The following is an 18,745-nucleotide window of genomic DNA, read 5'->3' as shown; positions in this document are numbered from 1 at the left end:
TAATTATTTTTCTAAATTACCTTCTGATATATTTATAGTTTTATTTTCTACATTACAATCTTCATCTGAAAATTACTCTCATAAATGATGTGGGAAGGGTTCCGGCTTTGTTTTCTATCTGCCTACGCTGTGCCCAGCACTGCTCCTAAGCTCTTTAGATACAACGATTCATTTAATCCTCACAGCAGTCCTGTGAGGTGTCATAGCTTTATTATCCACATTTCATAGATTGGAAACTGAGGCTTAGAGAACATAGGTAACTTGTTTAACGTCACACAGTCAGGAAGTGGAAAAAAATATGTATTTCTGTTTGCTATATATATATTTGGTATTTTAACATCTATAGTGGAAATCCCATTCTAGCTTTTTATACATTTAATTGGGTTGTGTGATTTTTTTTTTTATTAATTTGTAGAACTTCTTTATATATTTTGGAGACAAGCCATTTTTAGTTACATGTATTTCAAATATGTTCTCCCACTCTGTGGCCTGACTTTTTACTCTTAATGGTATATTTTGATTAATATATTTCCTAATTTTAAAAGTTATATATTAATATGTATTAATGAATATATTAGCGTTTTCCTTTATGATTAGTGGGGATTTTGACCTGTTTAAACTTTTGCCCTACTTTCTCACGTTTGTATGTTGTTTTTTTTTGGCTGCACGGCATGGCTTGCGGAATCTTAGTTCCCCAGCCAAGGATCGAACCTGAGTCCTCGGCAGTAAAAGCGCAGAGTCCTAACCACTGGACTGCCAGGGAATTCCCATGTCTGTATTTTTTAAAGCATTTATTGCTTCTGTAATTCGAAACATAGAAACACCAGCAGATGCAGACTACTGCGGGCCTCAGTCCTTGTTGTAGCAGGTACAGGTCCTTTTATAAAAACGTCAAGTTTTTCAGTTATCTGGACCTGGCACTTCTGGCCCTCCTTGGCCTAGGAAAGAGCTGCCCACTCAGCAGCCCTGTAACAAGAGCCCCTGCACAGGTTAGGGGCTGCGGGAAAGGTGTGGGAGACCAATTTTAACCACAGAGCCATTGAGCAGAAGTGTCTGAAGTCAGAGGCTGAAAATACAGGAAAGAAATCGCTGCTCAGGTAACCCAGCAGCAGGATGTAGAAAGCTAGAACGGGCCCGTCGCAAAAGCCGTCCTAGTAAGTGCGCACGTGGGCTCCACGTGTGGTTGGGTCGGTGCCCTTTGAGGTCATGGCAGTTCAGAAGAAGGCCGAGGCCCTGAGACCCCGTGCTTCACAGACAAGGTGAATCTCCTGGTGACTTCTAGGTTGAAAGGTCCAGAGAACACTGCCCCTTTACTGCTTCTTGGATAAAGCACACGGGGCCTCGTCATTAAGTTTTCTCCTTTCCAGCCTAAAGGTAGCAAAGCTCCGACTGACTCCTGGTTTCACCTGCATCAAATGACTGCAAGTTCCCCCCCACACACCTGCGACCACCCAGACCCTCCCCTCTCCCCGGCCCACCCGTCAGTCTCCCGCTCCCGTCCTGAGCACCGTGGCTGAGTGCCCGAGCAGGGCCGTGCCCGTGCGGCAGGTTCCCTCTCTGGGCAGACAGGCCCTCCCGCACCAAGAACGCTGCTCTACTACGTGCTGACCCGAGCCCAGACCCTGTCCCATCCCAGACCCACCAGTCCCCCAGCTCCTGCCTCACACATGCAGCCGGCCACCAGCAGGTTCATGACACACCAGCCAGACCCCCCCCCTTGCCCACATCAGGGGCCCCCAAAGGTGAAGGTGGCATCCAGTGAGCTGGCCGTGGCCTCTGGACTTTATTCGGGCCCTGGGCCTTGGCTGGGGTGAACAGCCGGCTGGAGAGCCATGTCCTGACTCCATGCTGGAGGGAAAAGGGGGAGGCAGGGTCAGGCCAGGGTCACCAGCCAGCTCAGCTGTAGCTGTCAGGGTCCATGTCATCTGGCAGAAAGTAGCGTTGCAGGGCAGGCTGCAGGAGCTGCGGGGGCAGCGGATGGGCAGGCCTGGGCCAGTCTGGGGGGAAAGGCTGCAGTTCCACCCGGGGCAGTGGCAGCTTCAGCATCCGGATGGCGCCATCTAGGGTGCGGCCCGCCCAGAGCCGGGACAGCATTCGGCCTGGGGGCCAGCAGTGGGGTCAGTGCTCCGCGGGAACTGGGCTGGGTTGGGGTAGAGGTCAGGGTCCGATTTCTATTCCTGTCCCTACTCACCCCTCAGTTTCATTGGAGACCTCTGGACCTTGGCCTCCTGAAGCCGGAGGATGGAGTAGTGCCTGGAGGGTAAGGAGGCAGGTTTGGCTGAGCCCGCGCCTCAGCTGTTCCACACAGGCTCTGCCCCAGCCTCTTCCAGGGACCCGTGGCGTGCTCACCGGGGTTCCCGGGGCTGTGGCACCACCATGCTGGGCCTCTGTGGGGGCGGGCGTGGGGGCGGGGTCTCGGGCTCCTCCTGCGGGGGGCCCTGCTGCTGAGCCCCATGCTGCTCGCAGAAGAGGTTGAGTGCGTCGATGGGCCCCAGGTCCAGCATTTTTGACTGTGACCAGGTCGTCTGCTCCAGAGGCAGTGGCTCATCAGGCTGTGCAGCTGGCGTGGAGGATTGCAAGTGGGCCTCAGGCAAGGGGCAGAAGTGTGTCAGTGTCCCAGACAGTGCACGTTGCGTCCGCCCAAAGCGCATCTGTGCGAGCGTCTGCTGGGCCTGCAACTCCAGGGCGGCCAAGTCCGGCTCTCCGGGTGAGACCACCGGTGAGGGCGTCCGGGAGACGCTTGAGGGCATCACAGAGATATGAACAGTTGCCCCAGAGACCATGGAAATCTGCGACAGGGTCTCCTTCGAAGGAGGGTGAAGTGCTGAGGTCTCTGAGACCTCAGGCAGCATCTCTGACAACTTGGCTACAGGTGGCGGCATAGTTTCCATCTCCTGGGGAGTTGGCCAGTGGAGGCTGGAGAGGTGCTGCCCATGGCTCCAAGCCTGAGACCCCACCCCAGACTCCCTCCTGGGGAGGCGCAGGAAGATCCCGGGAGATGGGGGAGGGGTGAGGGATGGGGGAGGATGGAAGAGGCGCAGAGCCAGAGCGGGGCAAGGAGCCCGCTGGCCTCACCTGGCTCTCCCCTCTGCACTTGGGAAAAGCCTGGGGAGAAGGCGAGATGCTCTGCGGGCAGGTGGCCCGCCCCCGCCCCGCCCCCACTCCCGCCCCCGCCCAGACCTTCAGCTGCCAGACCATCTCCTCCAGCTTCTGGCAACAGCGCTTGCGCAGTGCGGCCTTGGAGGCGCGCTCCGGGCCCTGGACCCAGGTCATCATCTCCTTGAACAGGAGGCCGTGCGGGTCCTGAAGGCCGAGTCCTTCCAGCAACTTCCTGAGCTCCGGCCTGGGACAGGTGTACAGGCGTGGGAGGCTTCTGGGCGGCCTCCCTGGCAGCATCGGGGAGGAGGGAGGGAAGGGAGCGGAACTCACCGGCAGGAGGCTGGCGAGTAAAGGACGTAGCACAGGAGCTCCAGCACCACCTCGCGGGACTCCAGGGAGCAGGCCAGGAGCAGCTGCAGCGCCAGCATCACAAACTGCTTCTGCATCCTGTCCTGAGCGCAGGGGGAGCGACACTGGGGCCCGAGGCCTGGGGTGGGGCGGGGCGGGGCCGGTCTCGGGACTAGGGGCTCACCTGGAGGCTGGGGGGCTGGTCCAGGTTGAGCAAGCGCACGAGGATGCCCTGCAGCCGGCTGCAGAGGTCTCTGCTGACGTCGGGCAGCAGCCTCAGCAGCGCGTGCAGGATGTGCACACGGTCTGCCCAAGAGGCCTCGTCCAGCAGGTCCATGAACAGCGAGGCCAGGCCCTCCACCGTGCCCACCTCGGGGTACGCCTGCAGGGATCTGGCGCTGAGGCCCGGCCCCCTGCGCCGCACCCGGGCGCTCCAGCCTCCCCCTCCCGTACCTGAGCCCGTGCCTCCAAAACTCCCCCGAACCTGCAGAGTGAAGATGGGGAAGAGCTTTTTGAACCAGTTCTGGGCGACGAAAAAATGCAGGAACCTAGGCAGATGCCCGCAGCGCTCTTCCCAGAGCGAGTGCCCGTAGTGGAACTGGGGGCAATGAAGACAGGTCTCGGCCCTGGCGGTGTCCTCGCGGGAGCCCATGGGCTTCGGGATGCGACCCTCGGGGCTCTAGGGGCAGCGGCAGCAGCTGCAGACCCTGCCCGCCTCAGGCAGCTCCCGCGCCGCTGCCCAGCCCAGCCCCGGACGCCCACCTGAGCCTCCTGCTCCGGCAGCTGGTCGGAGAGCTGCGTGTGGGGGCGCTGCGAGTCCGAGGCCCAGTCCAGACCCTGTTCGTCCTCCTCCTCCCCCTCCCCTCCCCACGACTGGGTCCGCTTCTCCTGCCGCTTGGCGCGCCGCAGCCTCGTGCCCCGCGGCAGCCACGGGTCGTCCCGGCTCCCTCCCGGCTGCGAAGTGGAGAACGAGGCGTGGCCACGGGCGCGTCAGGGAGCCGGCCCCGCCCCCCGCAGGCCCCGCCCCGCCCCGCCCCTTGCCTTGCCGAGGGCTCCGAGGCCGCCGACCTCCACAGGCAGCCGCATCTGCTGCAGCACCACCGAGTTGGGCACGTGGCCCGGGAAGCGGATGGGCCGCCGCCAGCACTGCAGGTAGAGCACAGCGGCGCAGGCTGAGGGCCTGGACTCCACCTGCCCCAGAGACCACCCCGGCCACCAGCCCAGCTCTGCCCGCCTGACGTCCGAGAGCTGAGTGGGGCTCACACGCCCCGCCCACGACACACACACAGGAAGAGAGAAGCTCTAGAAATCAGGCCGAAGGGCAGGCAGCGAGTGTGGTATCAGCTGTGGCAACTGAGGACGGAGATCTGGGTAACAGCCGGCCTTTGGGGAGCCCTGACACCCACATGGTCTCCACAGGACTCAGCCCCCGGTCCTGGAGCAGAGACGCTGATAAGAAGGGGGCAGTAGGAGGGACTCCCCCGGCGGTCCACTGGTTAGGACTCCGTGCTTTCACTGCTGGGCCGGGGTTCAATCCCCGGTCGGGGAACTAAGATTCCACAAGGCACGCAAAGAAAAAGAAGGGGACAATGGGAGCTCGAGGGGGGTTACTGGGGGCTTGGGTAGATGGAGTAGCAGCCGGAAGGATCCGTTACCCACCTGGGAAGGTAAGAGTGCCAGACGTGTGGGGAGAAGGGGCTGGGCCTGTCTGGGCATCTGGAGGGGCAGAGAGTGGGAAGGCCGGCTCCCACCGACTCTGCTCCCCTCAAGGGAGGGGACTCTGGTCTCGCAGACAAAGTGCACAGAGGCCCCAGCCCCCCAACCCTCGCGCTAGGGAGTGGCTGCAGGAGCGACCGCTGGCAGAGGCTCTGGCTTCGCCTGGCTCCAGCTCCGAAGTCCCTGGCCCTCTGGCAGCCAGTTCCCGGAGTGAGGAGTCAGGGCACACGGAGAGCAGCAGCGGCAAAACCGGGCCCGGGGTGAGGGGTGCAGGTGGGCCTGGCCCTCGGGTCAGAGCTGGGCACAAAGGCTTACAGCAAAGGGGACATGGGGTACATAAGGAGGGCCCCCCCCGGGGAGGGAAGGGCCTCAGGACAGCAAGGGGTCTCACCTCATAGGGCTGAACAGCGGCAGGGAAGAAGCCCCTGGGGTTGGAGAGACGCTCCTGGGGCCGCCTCTTCAGCAGCAGGGGGATCTGGGGATGGGACAGGGCTCAGAGCCGAGTTTGGACTCCAGTGTTCCTGCGGTTCTGCCTTCGGGCGGCAGCCTCCACCCACCTGGGCCCCTCACCCTGCGCTGCAGGTGGGAGGACAGTGGATCCGGGGCCACAGGCTTCTCCCCGTGGAGCCGCTCCCACTGCAGCTGCAGGTGTAGACTAAGGCCCAGCTCGTGGCTCGGGGAGGAGCGGGCCAGCAGCTGGGGTGGAAGGAGTCACCAGCGGGTGGGGTGGGGACCATGAGGTGAAGGCAGAGGGGTGGGAGTGGTGGTAAGCCTCACCTGGGATGCTGTGCTGTGCAACCTCCGGTGGGTGGGGGGGGGAGCGGCAAAGCGCTGGCCCAGGGTCCCAAGATCCTGTGGTGGCGAGGCGTCAATGCCCCTGAGATCGGGGACATCTCTGGGCAGGGCGCACACGTCCCAGGTCTGTCTCTCCCCTGTGAGGGTCACGGTGCTCCACTGCTGGGACTCTCCTCCGGAATACCTGCCCTGGCAGGGAGGGCAGGGCAGACGGGCAGTGTCAGAGGCTCCGGGTGAAGGGAGGGACTGGGGAGGCCCCACACTCACCAGCAGACCAGGGCCATAGATCAGACGGAGGTAGTTATCAAAGGCCTCCTGGCACTGCTGCCAGGAGGGGGCGGGCCGGGCTGCAGGGTCCACCAGCCCCAGTTTCAGCTGCTGAAGGTCTTGGTCCCGGGCAATGAAGGTTTCCAAGTCCTGGGGTGAGGGTCAGGGGTCAGCGCATTCTTCCTTGAGCCTTGCTGCGTGCCCCTAGACAAGCACAGGGATCCCAGGCCTGCCCCAGGGACTGAAGGGGAAGGGCCCGAGCCGGGGCCGGGGGGCAGGGCTGGGTCCCTGAGGTGGAGAAGGGGTCAGGAGCCGCCCCACCTTCTCCAGGACTGGCTGCTGAGGCGTGGCCGTCTGGCAATGGACGAAAGACGAGGCTGCGCTGCAGACAGGCAGGGACACAGGTGGAACACTGGGTGGCATTACCAGTGGGATAGGGCAGAGGCTGGGACAGGGACCCAGGGGTGGTGGCCAGGCCCCTGGTGGGGAACCACAAACAGCCAGGAGTGGGAAGGCCGGCACTGGGACGGGCTTGCGGTGGGTGGCCAAGGGGCCTGGGAGCCCTGGGGTCTCAGGTTGGGAGTACTCGGCCAGGCCCTGACCCAGGGGAGCCAGGTCGGGGCCTCCGGGACGGCTCGGTTGGGCCTGCCGGCAGACCTGAGGCTGGCCACCCCGCGCAGGTTGGCGAGCCTCTGCAGCTGGGCTGAGGTCAGCGACTCCTGGCTGGTCAGCGGCAGTGGAGGGTCATCCACCACATCAGGGACATCCTGGCACAGCTTCTGAGCAGGGGAAAGGAGCCTGGAGCCCTGGCCTCGGTGGCTGGTCTGCCCACAGCAGCCCCACCCCGCCTACCTGTGCTCAGTGCACACCTTAATCAGGTAAGATGTGGGCAGGTAGAGCCTGTGGGCCACCAGGCAGAGGCAGGAGCCCAGGGCCAGCACCAGGTCCCCACTGTTACTGCAGAAGCTCAGGGCCTGAGGGGCACCGTTCAGCTGCAGGAGCCTGGAGGGTTGTTCAGACCGACAGTCTGGCCCTGCTCCTTGGAACAGAACACGGAGGCAGCAGCAGAGGCAAGCCCCCAACCCCTCTCCCACCCCCCGCCCACCGCAGCAGGCGGTTCTCCGCGGTCCAGATGCTGATGGTGCCGTCCAGGCTGGAGCAGGCGTACAGCTTGAGTGTGGGACAGCAGCACAGGCCTGGGGGGCCAGGACTCAGGGTCAGGGGCCAGAGCCATCTGGCGGCCCGGACTTCACCTCTGCCCTGCCCGCTCACCGGTGATGTGGTCCGTGGGGTCGTCCTGGGGCCGGTGATCGAAGCGTGGGCTGTTGCCCAGGCCAAACTGCACCAAGCCATAGGTGGCGCTGTTCAGGTCCTCGAAGCCCACGGTGATGCGATCCCCGAGGGCGCAGAGCACCAGCGCCGGGTGGCAGCAGGAGAAGGTGCGCAGGAGGCTCAGGCTCTCCTTGGCATACGGGAAGACGCGCCACATCTTCACGGTCAAGTCTCCCCCTGTGGGGACGGGAGCCACAGTGGGGCCTTTGGGGAGGGAAGGGGTTCCCAGGCCGGCCGTGGAGGGAGGAGAGGTACCCACCGGAGGACACGATGCTGTTCCAGGTGGACGCAATGGCGGTGACGGGGCCTGGGCCGTGCGCCTCCGTACGGAAGACCGTCTTCGAGGAGCGCAACTCAAGTACGGACAGGGTGCCATCAGTGTGCCCCACCACGAGCAGGTACCTATGGGTGACCACAGCCTGTTGGTGTGGACCCGGCCGCCTTGCCCAGCCCTGGCTGGCTCCGGCACCCACCGGTTCTTGTCCTTCCAGGCCCCGGCCACGTCACTGTGGCACAGCTCGCCCTTGTACTGGCGCACTATCTCCCAGGCGGCAAACGCGCTCCCGGGGTCCGTGAGGTGGCTGTAGAGGTGCAGGCAGCAAGGCCGGGGCGCCGGGGGCGGCGGCGGGCACAGGCGGTGCAGCACGCGCATGGGGCAGCGTGCTGCGTTGGCGCACAGCAGGTGCCCGGTGCGTGTCAGCAGCCACAGCACCTCGCGGGGCAGGCAGTAGGCCACGGCGGCCGCGCAGTCCTCAGGCTCCAGCAGAAGCGCGCTCACGGTGCGTCCGCTGGAGACCGACACCAGGTAGACCGAGCCGTCGGCGCAGGCGCACACGAGGCGCGTGGGCAGCTGCGCTTGCGGGGCCATGGGCGAGGGCAGCGCCGGCGCCACCTGCAGGTGGAGCACCGGCGCCGACAGCTGGGCCAATGGCGAGTAGAGCTCCCGCACGCGCCACAGCTCCACGCTGCGGGCGCGCAAGGCGAGCAAGGGGCAGCCGGGGCCGGCGGGAGCCAGCAGATGGCTCACGGTCTCCGACGGCCCGCTCGGGCCCCGGCGGCTTGGCGCCACCTCACCCACCTGCGCCGCTGCCTGCAGGTCCCACGTGCGCAGCGTCCCGTCTTGAGAAGCCGACAGCACAAGGGCCGTGTTCGGGAGCACGGCCACCGCAGTCACCGGGCCTGCGGGAGGGGCTCGGGTCACTCCTGCGCACCAGGGACTGAGGGAAGGGGAGCCGTCGGTCAGGGTCATGACCAGGGCGGAGAAGCTTGGCCAGAAGCCCGTGGAGATCCTGTGCCCGGAGCTCTCAAAGGCAGGGCTGTGCCCAGGGTGAGGGGAGACCAGGCCTCAATAGCCACACACGGCACACCTGTGTGTCCCACGAACACCATCCGGATCTGCCAGTCAGCCTCCCACACCTTCACCGTGCTGTCCCGGGAAGCTGTCACCATGGCCCCCACCTCTCTACAGTACACCAGGTCGGAGATGGTGCTGAGGGGGGAAAGGGAGGCCCGTGGACTCAGGACTGCAGTGTGTGTGTGTGTGTGTGTGTGTGTGTGCGCGCGCGTGCGCGCGCGTGCGCACGCGCCGGCCCCCCTGCCACGACCGGATTTGTGTCGCGGACTCACCTCATGATTTCCCCCTCTCCCACCAGCCCCTGGGCCCCTCCTCACGTTTTGTGCAGATCCCGACGCACATCTGTGAGAGCCCAGGTGTGCAGATCAAAGGTGAGCACGGCTGAGCCGTAGGCTGCGTAGCAGCGTGGGACGTGAGGGGGATGCTGAGGCCCGAGAGCCAGACGCGCAAGCGCACCCGAGAGGTTTGGCGGCAGCCACAGAGGGGACCCATGGGGAACCAGGCAGCGACCCCCTGCACGGAACTTCCAGAGCGCCAGGCTTCTGCCCGCCTCCGCCACCAGCAGCAGCCCGGGGTCGGGCACCGGCAGGCAGCAGACTGGCTCGCGGCCCGGCACCCTGCGCTCCACTGGCTTACTCTGCCACAGCAGGCTGAGGTCGGACCTTAGGATGGCCAACCCCGCTGGGCCCCAGCCCACAAAGCGGCCCACAGTGCCCAGCTCGCCCGGCACTGCCACCAGCCCTGTAAGCGCGACCGGAGCTAGCAGCTTCTCTTGTGCCCAGCCATCCTCTCTGCGCAGGTGCAGGCGGCCGGCACCGTCCAGCACCACGAAGCGTCTGCCCATGGGGTCCTGTGCCACCGAACACAGCCCGGCTGCCACCTCCAGGCGGCGCAGCAGCTGTAGCCCGTGCGTCAAGCGCGCCACGTGCAGCTCGGCTCTCTTTTCCTGCGGACCGGGACCAGCAAGCCTGCCGTAAACTTGGCGGGGGCCAGGGGTTGGGGGGCGGGGGTGTAGGCAGCACCCACCTAGGGGAGCCAAGAGGATCTGGGCTGGTGTCCTGCAGGGGACCCCTAGGGGAAGAGCCGGGCCGGAAAGAGGCCTTGAGACGGATGCCATGGGCAAGCCGCACCTTTTCCACAGAAGTCTGGAGGCCTGTACGCAGGAGCAGCCACAGCTGGCGGGCACGGGCGCTCGGGGTCACATTCTGCCACCGAGAGTTGCTGGTAAAAAGCCGTGGGGCCGCCTCCTTAAACGATGACTCTGCGAACCGGCAGCGGAAGCCCTGTCGGTGTGGCCTTTGGGCCCCTAACCCTGGAGGTCGTGGGCAGCCAAGGCCCCTCCTGAGGGCCCTGCTAGGTTAGGGGACTGCCCGGGGAGTGCTGCATTCCCAGAGGACAGAACCAGCGCTTGAGTGAGGCCTGCGGCCAAGCGGGCCATCTGGGGGTCGAGGCCGGGCCACCTCACCATCCTCTTCGTTGAGCAGTCCCGGGTCCGGGACGTCGTAGATGTCGGCATCATACAGGTCCAGGTCTGGAATCAGGTGGTCGCCTTCTATGGTAAAGGGGTTGCTTGCGTCCCACACTTCTGGCTCCATTTCGGGAGCCGCGGGGTCCAGGCGGCTCAACAGCCCCCTAGGACCGTTGCTAGGATACCGGACGCAGCAGGCCCCGCCCTCGACGCAGGCCCCGCCCCCACGCCTCATGAGCCTCCGTGCGCACTGAGTCACAGAAACTTTTATTGGAAGCAAACCAGCTGCAGCAAAGTGACACTCAGTGCACGCTGCCCGATGGGCAAGGTGGGGAGTACAAGTGGGCGGATGACCCCTGGGGACCGCCTGCTGGGTCTCCGGCCCTTTGGGCTGGAGTGTGCAGGTCCAGGCCTGACCCTGCACAAAATACAAAAATAAACTCTGTGGTCCAGCTGTCCCTGCCCGTGTCAGTTCGTTTGGGCGGGGCAGTGGCTCTTCCCACCAGGCCCTGTGCCGTTGCTGTCCAGTCCAGCCACAGCGTGGGCAGCGGGAGCCTGTGGGGCTGAGGGGACATCCACAGGCTACAGCCAAAGGGCTAGGCAGGTGTGGCCTGGAGTGGCGCTGGTGCTGTGGCAGCGCCAGGATCTGGCCAGCAGCTGTGGAGGCCCTGGGGCCCCTCAGGTGGGCAGGTCCAGGCACTGTTTGAAGCTGGGTGAAGCGAGGGCCTCTGTTCCTCCTCTTCACATACAGATCACCGGGACCCTGAGCAACGGGTGGCACACAGTGAGTTCTGAGGAGCCCACACTCAGGAGACCAGGCAGAGGGGGCCCCGCCCTGCCCTGCACACCCCAGGCTGAAGGGAGGGAGGCCGCTGAAACCGTCACGCACCTGTCCTCTTCCATGGTGCTGGTCTCCTCGTGGCCGCCCTCACGGCCTCCACCTCCACTCTCCTCCTCCTCCTCCTCTCCCCCGAGCTCCATGTCCAGCTCATTGCCTGCCTCCGACGCAGTGTAGGTGGATCCACTGGGGGTGGGGGGACCAGTCTTAAAACCGCCTACCCCAGCCTGCTGCTAACCCCAGGGAGGGTGTCTGGGGAGGACAAAGTTAGGAATGGGGTGGGCCAGGCTGGGGAAACGGTGTGTGAGCCAAACAGGGAGGTAAAGGAAGGGAGGTGGACAGGTGCCAGCCAACCTGATAGAGCGGCAGCTGAAGAACACAATTCGTTTCAGCCGCTTGTTGTAGAAGAAGTAGTTGAAGGACCAGAGGCTGCCATCTTCCCCGAAGGGATCTGAGTCCAGGTCTGGGTTGTAGCTGGGGCGTGTGGGGCGAGATGTGGTGTGAGGTCCCAAGTGCCACCCACCCAGGACCCACCTGCAGGGACGCCAGCTCACCTGTAGATGTCGCACTCAGCCAAGCAGATCTCCTCATCCACCGCGTTCCACAGCTGCGGCTTCAGGGCCTTGAAGTCCTCGCGGACAGCAGAGAACAGGCTGCAGTTGACTGCATTCACCACCTAGGATGGTCACAGTCAGGGCTGACGAGGACCCAGGGCAGCAGGCATGAACCGGGCCGAGACCCTGTGAGTTAGGGAGGACACCAAGCATGGTTGTGGGCCTACAAGTCCCTTCCCCGACCCGACCCTCACCCAGCTGAGGCTGGGCTCCCGGCTGAACTCGTGGCTCCGGGCTCTGCTGAAGTCATAGTCCGGCCGGAAGGACTCGTTGAGCGTGGCGATCAGGTAGAAGAGGGTCTTGCGGCTGCACTTGTCGCTGAGGGGGCCCTCGTCCTCGCCACCCTGGCTCTTACTCAGTCTGCACAGAGAGAAGCGTCAGCCTGGCACTGCCCCGCTTGCCAGTGCACAGTGGGCAGGCCCTGCCCGGCTCACCTGCTGGGGCTGAGGCCCGAGGTCTGGGGTGGGGACAGTGCCTCCAGCACATGTGGCTGGCCCTCCTGGCAGAACTGCTTGAACATGTGCTTGTCGTCGCCCGCCATCTTACACGAGTAGCTCTCGATCCTAGAGACGCAGGCACAACCATGAAGCACGCCACCCCCGCAGGCTCAACCCAGAGACAGGGCAGAGTGACCTCTGAGACGCCAGCCCCAGAGCCCCGGCCTCACCTGCCAATGATGTGGGCATCTCCTGTCTCCACGGTCAGCTGCGAGTTGATGGCCTCGAAGCTGGAGTTCTCCAACAGCTTCATGTCCCCGGGGAGGAGGTCCTGTGCTCCGAAGGGCTACGGCTGCCTGAGGATGCAGGTCAGTCCATGGGTGTCTGGCCCTTGGGGCTCCACCTTCAGCCCTCCTCCCAGTAAGTGGCGCCGCTGTAAACAACTTGGGTCCCTCCTCTGCAGCCTGCTCCCAGGCCTTCAGCACTGGCGGGAGAGGTGATGAGAGCGGCATGTCCAGGCCCTAGATCAGCCACACCTCTTGCACCTCACAGGAGTTCTTGGGCCAGGCTGGGGGACCCACCGGGGATCCTGCTAACCCCGGGGCTGCTGGGTTAGTCTCTCCCTCAACACCCCCCATCCCGACACAAGAGCCCTACCCACCAAGGGGGGGCCCTGCGAGCCCGCGAAGGGACGTGACTCCTGCAGTGCCCCTCCGGCCGGGATCCTCAGCCCGGGTAAGAACCGCACCCAGTTAGGAACCAGATCACCTGGGGCTCGGCCCTGCCGTCACCTGGACGCGGCGCTCTTTCCTGTTCTACAGGCTGCTTTCTAGTGAGCTCCTCCGTTTTTCTCCGAAAGTACGACAGGGAGCGGAGGGAGGCCCCGCGGCCCCCGAAGGGCCTGTCAGCCGGGCAGCTAGGGCGCTGCAGCGTCTGCCGGGTCTAAGGGGAACCCCAGCCAAGCCGCGCGAACTACAAGTCCCAGGAAGCCGTGCGCCTCGGGAGGCGCGCGTGCGCTCCAGCGCGAAGCCTGCTGGGGGCTGTAGTTCTGGAGGGCCCGAGTCGGCGCCGGGCACAGGGCGTACCCCTACCTGCTTACTCTGCGCTCAATCGGGCCGGACCGGACCAGGCAGGGTCAGGTCGATTGGCGTCGGTGCGGGTGAGAAGGCGGTGCGGGCCCCGGGTAGCGCGGACGCCTCAGGACCGGAGTGCGGCGCCGCGGCCTCCGCTCGGGCCGCACTGTATCCGGGGAAAGAAGCTCCGCAGCGACGTCCCGTTACTCCCGGCCCCGCCGGCCCATCCGATCTGCCACCGCGACATAGCCTCGCCCGTGCACGGCGCCCGACTATCGCGACCGACCTGCCCGCCGACCGCCACAGAAGGCCCGAGCAAGCGAGCGAACGACCTCTACCTCCCCGGGCCGGACAACAACAAGCGTCCGCCAGGCCCGGCCCCACGCGTCTGAATGGCCCGCTCCAGACGCCGGGACCGGGAGCTCGCAGAGCCATTGGGGGCAGTACCCGCCGCTCAGTCCTGTCTTCCACTCCTACTGGCTGTGGTGCATGTCCGTCATCTTCTCGGCCGTGCGAACCCGCCTTCCTCCCTGGCGCTCATTGGTCGCGGCCCCTCGCCGGCTCCGCCCCGGGTGCTGTAGGTGTGGGCTAGAGGGGGCAACTGAGTGTTCGGTGGGCGGCGAGAGGCGGGCGGCGGCCCAGAAGGAGCCTAGGAGTACGCCCGGCTCCCGCCAGACGCGGGGGTCGACAGGGCCGCTGGGCTGCAGCCCCCAGCCGAGCCTCTAGGGCCTTCCAGTTGTGGCCGGTGCTTCAGTCCCTGACGCTTTGCCCCGAGTACAGGCCTCCAAGCCCAGCCTCGCCCGCCGGAGTCCGAAGACCCTCTGGCCATGTCCATCGTGGGCGAAGCGGGAGGGTCAGACGGCTCCAACGCTCGGGCGGCGCCCGGAACCCCAGGCTCGCGGTCCCAGTTTCCGGCCGGTGGAGGCGCTCAGTGGCCCGAGGCCACGGAAGCGGGCTCGTGGGGCCGGGCCGGGACCGGACCGGAGATGGCGCCGCCGGCGGACGGCGCGGCTGCGGCCTCGGACCCTGGCTCGGCTGCGGTGCTCCTGGCCGTGCACGCCGCGGTGAGGCCGCTGGGCGCGGGGCCGGACGCAGAGGCGCAGCTGCGGAGGCTGCAGCTGAGCGCGGACCCCGAGCGACCAGGGCGCTTCCGGCTGAAGCTGCTTGGCGCGGGGCCCGGGGCGGTGAGTGGGGCCGGCGGGGGCTGGCCGCTGAACCCGAGGCCATGCCCTTCCATTCGCCAGCTGCGTGCTCTTGAGCAGTTACCTTTTCTTTGCTTCTGTTTCCTTGTGTGTTAAATGGGGATAATGCTGGTACCTCCCTTCGTAGGACTAGTGTGAGAGTTTCATAAGGTAATACGTGTAAAGGGCTTAGGACAGTGGAAGTGGCCTGCAAATGTTACCTCGTGTTCCTTTGATCGTCATGCAGTATGTGCTGGGGGGAGGCACTGAGCCCGGACTCTCCCCCTCCTCAGGTCAGTTTGGAGTGGCCCTTGGAGTCCGTCTCCTACACCGTCCGAGGCCCCAGCCAGCATGAGCTGCAACCTCCACCAGGAGGGCCTGGGACTCTCAGCCTGCACTTCGCCAACCCTCAGGAAGCTCGGCGGTGGGCAGCCCTGGTCCGAGGTGCCACCGTGGAAGGACAGAATGGTCAGTGCCCTGGAGTGAAGATTCACTGGGACCGGGATAGTGTTAGTTCTGCAAGAGAACAGGAGTAGCCCCAACCCCCCCAGGTCTCGATGGGGGGGAGTAGTGGGGAAAGCTGAGCCCACCTTACCCACTGCTGGGGTTCTGGGAGGACTCCCAGGAGGGAGGAAGTAGAGAAAAGGAACAGAGACCGAAGAGCTGGAGCCTGGAGTGCCAGACAAGTGTGGAGGGGCAGAGCACGCAGGCCCTCAGGATCTGGGTGAGAAGACTGACTATATGAAAAGCTTTGGGAAGGTATTCAGTGGGAGAGTGAGAGGCTCAGATTCGAGCTACTTAAGACTGGTTGAGACCTGCATTCGTGTGAGTGATGCAGATAGGACCGGAGAGAAGAAGAATGTTTCAGAGATGCTTAGGAGATGGAATTGGCTAGATTTCCTTGAGGTTTAAATGGAAGAGTGAGTGGTTGAGACAGAAAGCTGCAAGGAACAGACACTGGGGAGCTCCCAGATAGAGGGCCTTTTTGGGAGGGCACAGAGGTGGTCAAGTTCTTAAACATGTGGGAGGGAAGGGAGGTAGGTGGATCTGGACTGGGGCTGGGGCTCTAAAGAGGTAAAGGTTGGGGGTAGAAAAGGTCAACCAAGGTCACCAGAAGAGAGAAGTGGGAAGAGAAGAGGGTCGGGAAGGCAGACAGTGCACCAGGGAAAGTCCACAGATGCATCAGAACAGCCGTCAGAGGTGAGAAGAAAACCATACACTGAGATGAAGAGAGGTCCAGACGACAGCATCTGCAGAGAAGGAAAGGCCTTTTTTTTTCGTTCATTCGTTGTCCGTTGGTTCACCAAATGTGTGTTCAGCACCTGTAGTAAGCACTCTTTTAAGGCCTTAGAGATTTAGCATGAATAAAACTTTAAATCCCTGCTCTCTCGGAGCTGGCATTTCCAGGGAGGAGACAGACGTATAAAATAAGTAAAATAAATTCTGTCAGATGGTGGAAAGGATGGGAGCGCTGGAAGGGAGAGGTTTGCAATTTAAAATAGGGTGGCAGGGAAATCCTCATTAAGGTGACCCTTGAGTGAAATTTAAAGATCATGGGGTGAACCATGTGGCCTGGGAGCAGCAGGTACAGAAGCCCCAAGGCAACAGTATGCATGACATCTTTCGGGCTCAGCTGAGGCCAGGCCAGGCCTGGTGCTCGGTGCTCGGGAGCCCTGCTTATCTCGGTGGGAGGACAGCTCAGAATACTGAGGCCACCACAGGAGCTGCATCAGCACCGCGTGGGTAGGGCCTCAAGTGGGTGGTAAGAAGCAGAGACGGCAGCATGCCCAGGGCAGGCATCGGCTGGAGAGGGTTTGGCATGGGGGCAGCCCAAGGTGTTCTGTGATGATGGTAGAGCCAAGAGAGAGGATGGAGGTCCCCGAGGACAACAAAGAGGCCATCTTGGGGCTTCCCTGGTGACGCAGTGGTTGAGAGTCCACCTGCTGATGCAAGGGACACAGGTTCGTGCCCCGGTCCGGGAAGATCCCACATGCTGCAGAGTGGCTGGGCCTGTGAGCCATGGCCGCTGGGCCTGCGCGTCCGGAGCCTGTGCTCCGCAATGGGAGAGGCCACAACAGTGAGAGGCCCGCGTACCGCAAAAAAAAAAAAAAAAAAAAAAAAAAAAAAAAAAAAAAGAGGCCATCTTGACTACAGGGCTCCTGGTGAGCAGTATGGGGTGGGCTCCTTCTGAGGACCTCCTTTGGTTCTGCTGCGAGGCCAGGGAGCCTCCTGGCTGGCTGAGAGGGCCTGCACAGGCCAAGAGAAGGGGCCCGGCCTCTGTGGAGGAGGGGCATGGGTGGGACTGGGCAGCAGAAGGGACCAAAAGGACTCCAGAGCCCAAGGAAGAGCCAGGTGCAGCTCTGAGTGGAGTTAGCTGGGACCTCTGGAGTTTGCAAGGGCCAAGGCTGGGGAAAAGGCCTGGCTTTAAGTGTGGCCAAGGCGGGGCCCTGGCAGGGGCTGAGCTGAGGAGGGAGGAGACAAAGGTACCGGAAACCTGAGGTCAGAGAGCAGAGGCCTGGGTGAGCACTCAGCTGGGGGCTAGATCTCAGGAGACCACCAGCCCACCCCACATCTTCCCTCCTAGGCAGTGACAGCCTGACCCCAGCCCTAGGCTCAGAAACGTGCCCTGTTTCCCCGCCCAGTCTCCTTGAAGTGCCTGCAACCAAGGCCCCCCAGCCCAAGGTGGATCTTCCTTGGCGCCCTGGAGACTTGATGGAGAAAGGTAAGGGCAGGGGGCTGGAGGGGCTGGGGGGCAGCCCACGGGGGGCTGTGACGGCCCTCTCTCCCCTGCAGAGGACCTAGCAGGGCACCTGACCCAGGCCATAGAGGGCGGGGATGAGAAGCGGGCAGCCCACGCAGCAGCCATCCTGGCCCAGCATCACGCGGCCCTCAGCATCCAGCTCCAGGAGGCCTGCTTCCCTCCCGGCCCCGTCAGGTAAGGCCTGGGGCGTCCATCTCACCCGCCCTCCCAGTCCTCTCAGGTCCCCGGTCTTTACCGCTGACCTACACTCTGGCCTAGGCTACAGGTTACAGTTGAAGATGCTGCGTCCTCTGCCCACATCTCGCTGGCAGTCCACCCCCACTCCACCATCGGGGCCCTCCAGGAGCAGGTGAGCACGGGGTCTGGGGAGCCCTGCTGGGGGGACCTGGGTGACATTCCGACACTCTGGCCCCAGGTATTCTCGGAGTTTGGCTTCCCACCGGCTGTGCAGCGCTGGGTCATCGGGAGGTGCCTGTGTGTCCCCGAATACAGCCTTGCTTTCTATGGGGTCCGGCGGGATGGGGATCCTGCTTTCCTCTACCTCCTCTCAGCCCCCCAAGAGGCCCCAGGTCAGTCTTTGATTGGAGTGGGATGAGGAAGGTGGGGTGCAGCCTGACATGGTCCTGAGCCTCATTCCCTCTATGGCAGGACGCAATCCTCAGCACCCCCAGAAGATGGATGGGGAACTAGGCCGCCTGTTCCCTCAGTCACTGGGGCTGCCCCAAGCCCCTCAGCCAGCTGGCTCCAGCCTGCCCAACCCCCCTCAGGTGGGCAAGGGACTGGGCAGGGAGGGCCTAGGAGGCTGTGGGCATTGAAGGAATGGGTAAGCAGTAACTGTGTCCTCACCTCCCCAGCCCGGCTGGCCCTGCCCTTCCTGCACCTTCATCAATGCCCCAAGCCGACCCGGCTGTGAGATGTGCAGCACCCAGAGGCCCTGTGCTTGGGACCCCCTTCCCACAGCCTCCACCCAGCAGCTACCGAAGGTACCGGGGCAGAGGCAGAGGCAGGGGAGGGGATGGGGGCAGGGGGGCAAAACAGGCAGAATGACCCATCTTCTGCCCCTGCCCGCAGGTCACAAGGAGAGAGGATGGCCCTTCCCTTCCAGGCCCAGGGTCCCTGGACCCCCTCCTGAACCTCTCAGGGAACCTCTGCTGACTGTCCGCTCGCTGGAGACAGAACCGGGGTTGCCGGGGAGGGGCTGTGAGCTGGAGTCATTAAATACACCTGTGAGCCAGCTGGGTGCCCCTTTACTGTGCCCTTGTGCAGACTGGGCTGCTGGGAGAATGCAGAGCAGGGCGCAGTCCCACTCAGATGAAACTTGGCAGAGGCCGGGGTGGCGGCTCCCGAGCTGGGCCCAGGTGGCTACTGAAGAGCATACTTGGGACGCAAGTCCCCTGAAGTCTCCCAGGCCCCAAGGGTGCTTAGGACACCCCCCTGCCTGCTGACCACTGGGCTGGGCCCT

At 63.6% G+C, this 18,745-nt stretch overlaps 3 protein-coding genes across 4 annotated transcripts; 1 reads left to right on the top strand and 2 right to left on the bottom strand.

Annotated features, from left to right (window-relative positions):
- Positions 1–1,896: 1,896 nt before the first annotated feature.
- On the bottom strand, positions 1,897–10,506 carry WDR97 (WD repeat domain 97). The gene is made up of 24 exons (XM_065895167.1): positions 10,377–10,506; positions 10,042–10,172; positions 9,229–9,857; positions 8,925–9,046; positions 8,031–8,736; positions 7,817–7,959; positions 7,498–7,734; positions 7,331–7,421; positions 7,095–7,227; positions 6,883–7,004; positions 6,547–6,607; positions 6,226–6,375; positions 5,941–6,147; positions 5,734–5,859; positions 5,555–5,638; positions 4,489–4,593; positions 4,210–4,401; positions 3,932–4,126; positions 3,632–3,829; positions 3,430–3,551; positions 3,181–3,343; positions 2,350–2,804; positions 2,192–2,253; positions 1,897–2,099 (listed from the first exon to the last, which is right to left on the bottom strand). Exons 1-24 carry the CDS (start codon positions 10,504–10,506, stop codon positions 1,897–1,899), a joined length of 4,767 nt encoding a protein of 1,588 aa, XP_065751239.1.
- Positions 10,507–10,627: 121 nt separating this feature from the next.
- On the bottom strand, positions 10,628–13,702 carry MAF1 (MAF1 homolog, negative regulator of RNA polymerase III). 2 transcript variants are annotated; one of them, XM_065895336.1, is made up of 8 exons: positions 13,360–13,669; positions 12,499–12,624; positions 12,266–12,394; positions 12,026–12,191; positions 11,772–11,893; positions 11,572–11,691; positions 11,269–11,403; positions 10,628–11,142 (listed from the first exon to the last, which is right to left on the bottom strand). In XM_065895336.1, the coding sequence occupies exons 2-8, from the start codon at positions 12,579–12,581 to the stop codon at positions 11,121–11,123; spliced, it is 777 nt and encodes a 258-aa protein (XP_065751408.1). In that variant the 5' UTR covers positions 12,582–12,624; positions 13,360–13,669; the 3' UTR covers positions 10,628–11,120. The 2 variants fall into 2 exon arrangements, with proteins under 2 accessions (XP_065751408.1, XP_065751409.1); XM_065895337.1 differs by lacking the exon at positions 11,269–11,403 and having other exon boundaries at positions 13,360–13,702.
- A 222-nt stretch (positions 13,703–13,924) lies between these two features.
- Positions 13,925–18,441, top strand: SHARPIN (SHANK associated RH domain interactor). The gene is made up of 9 exons (XM_065895323.1): positions 13,925–14,525; positions 14,816–14,990; positions 17,107–17,244; positions 17,316–17,457; positions 17,542–17,632; positions 17,699–17,852; positions 17,932–18,050; positions 18,138–18,266; positions 18,355–18,441. The coding sequence occupies exons 1-9, from the start codon at positions 14,169–14,171 to the stop codon at positions 18,436–18,438; spliced, it is 1,389 nt and encodes a 462-aa protein (XP_065751395.1). The 5' UTR covers positions 13,925–14,168; the 3' UTR covers positions 18,439–18,441.
- The last annotated feature ends 304 nt before the right edge of the window (positions 18,442–18,745 follow it).

This window comes from Phocoena phocoena, chromosome 17 (genome assembly GCF_963924675.1).
Source record: "Phocoena phocoena chromosome 17, mPhoPho1.1, whole genome shotgun sequence".
Lineage (NCBI taxonomy): Eukaryota > Metazoa > Chordata > Mammalia > Artiodactyla > Phocoenidae > Phocoena > Phocoena phocoena.
Note: the sequence above shows the minus strand (reverse complement) of the source record. Positions and strands in the feature narration are given on the sequence as shown.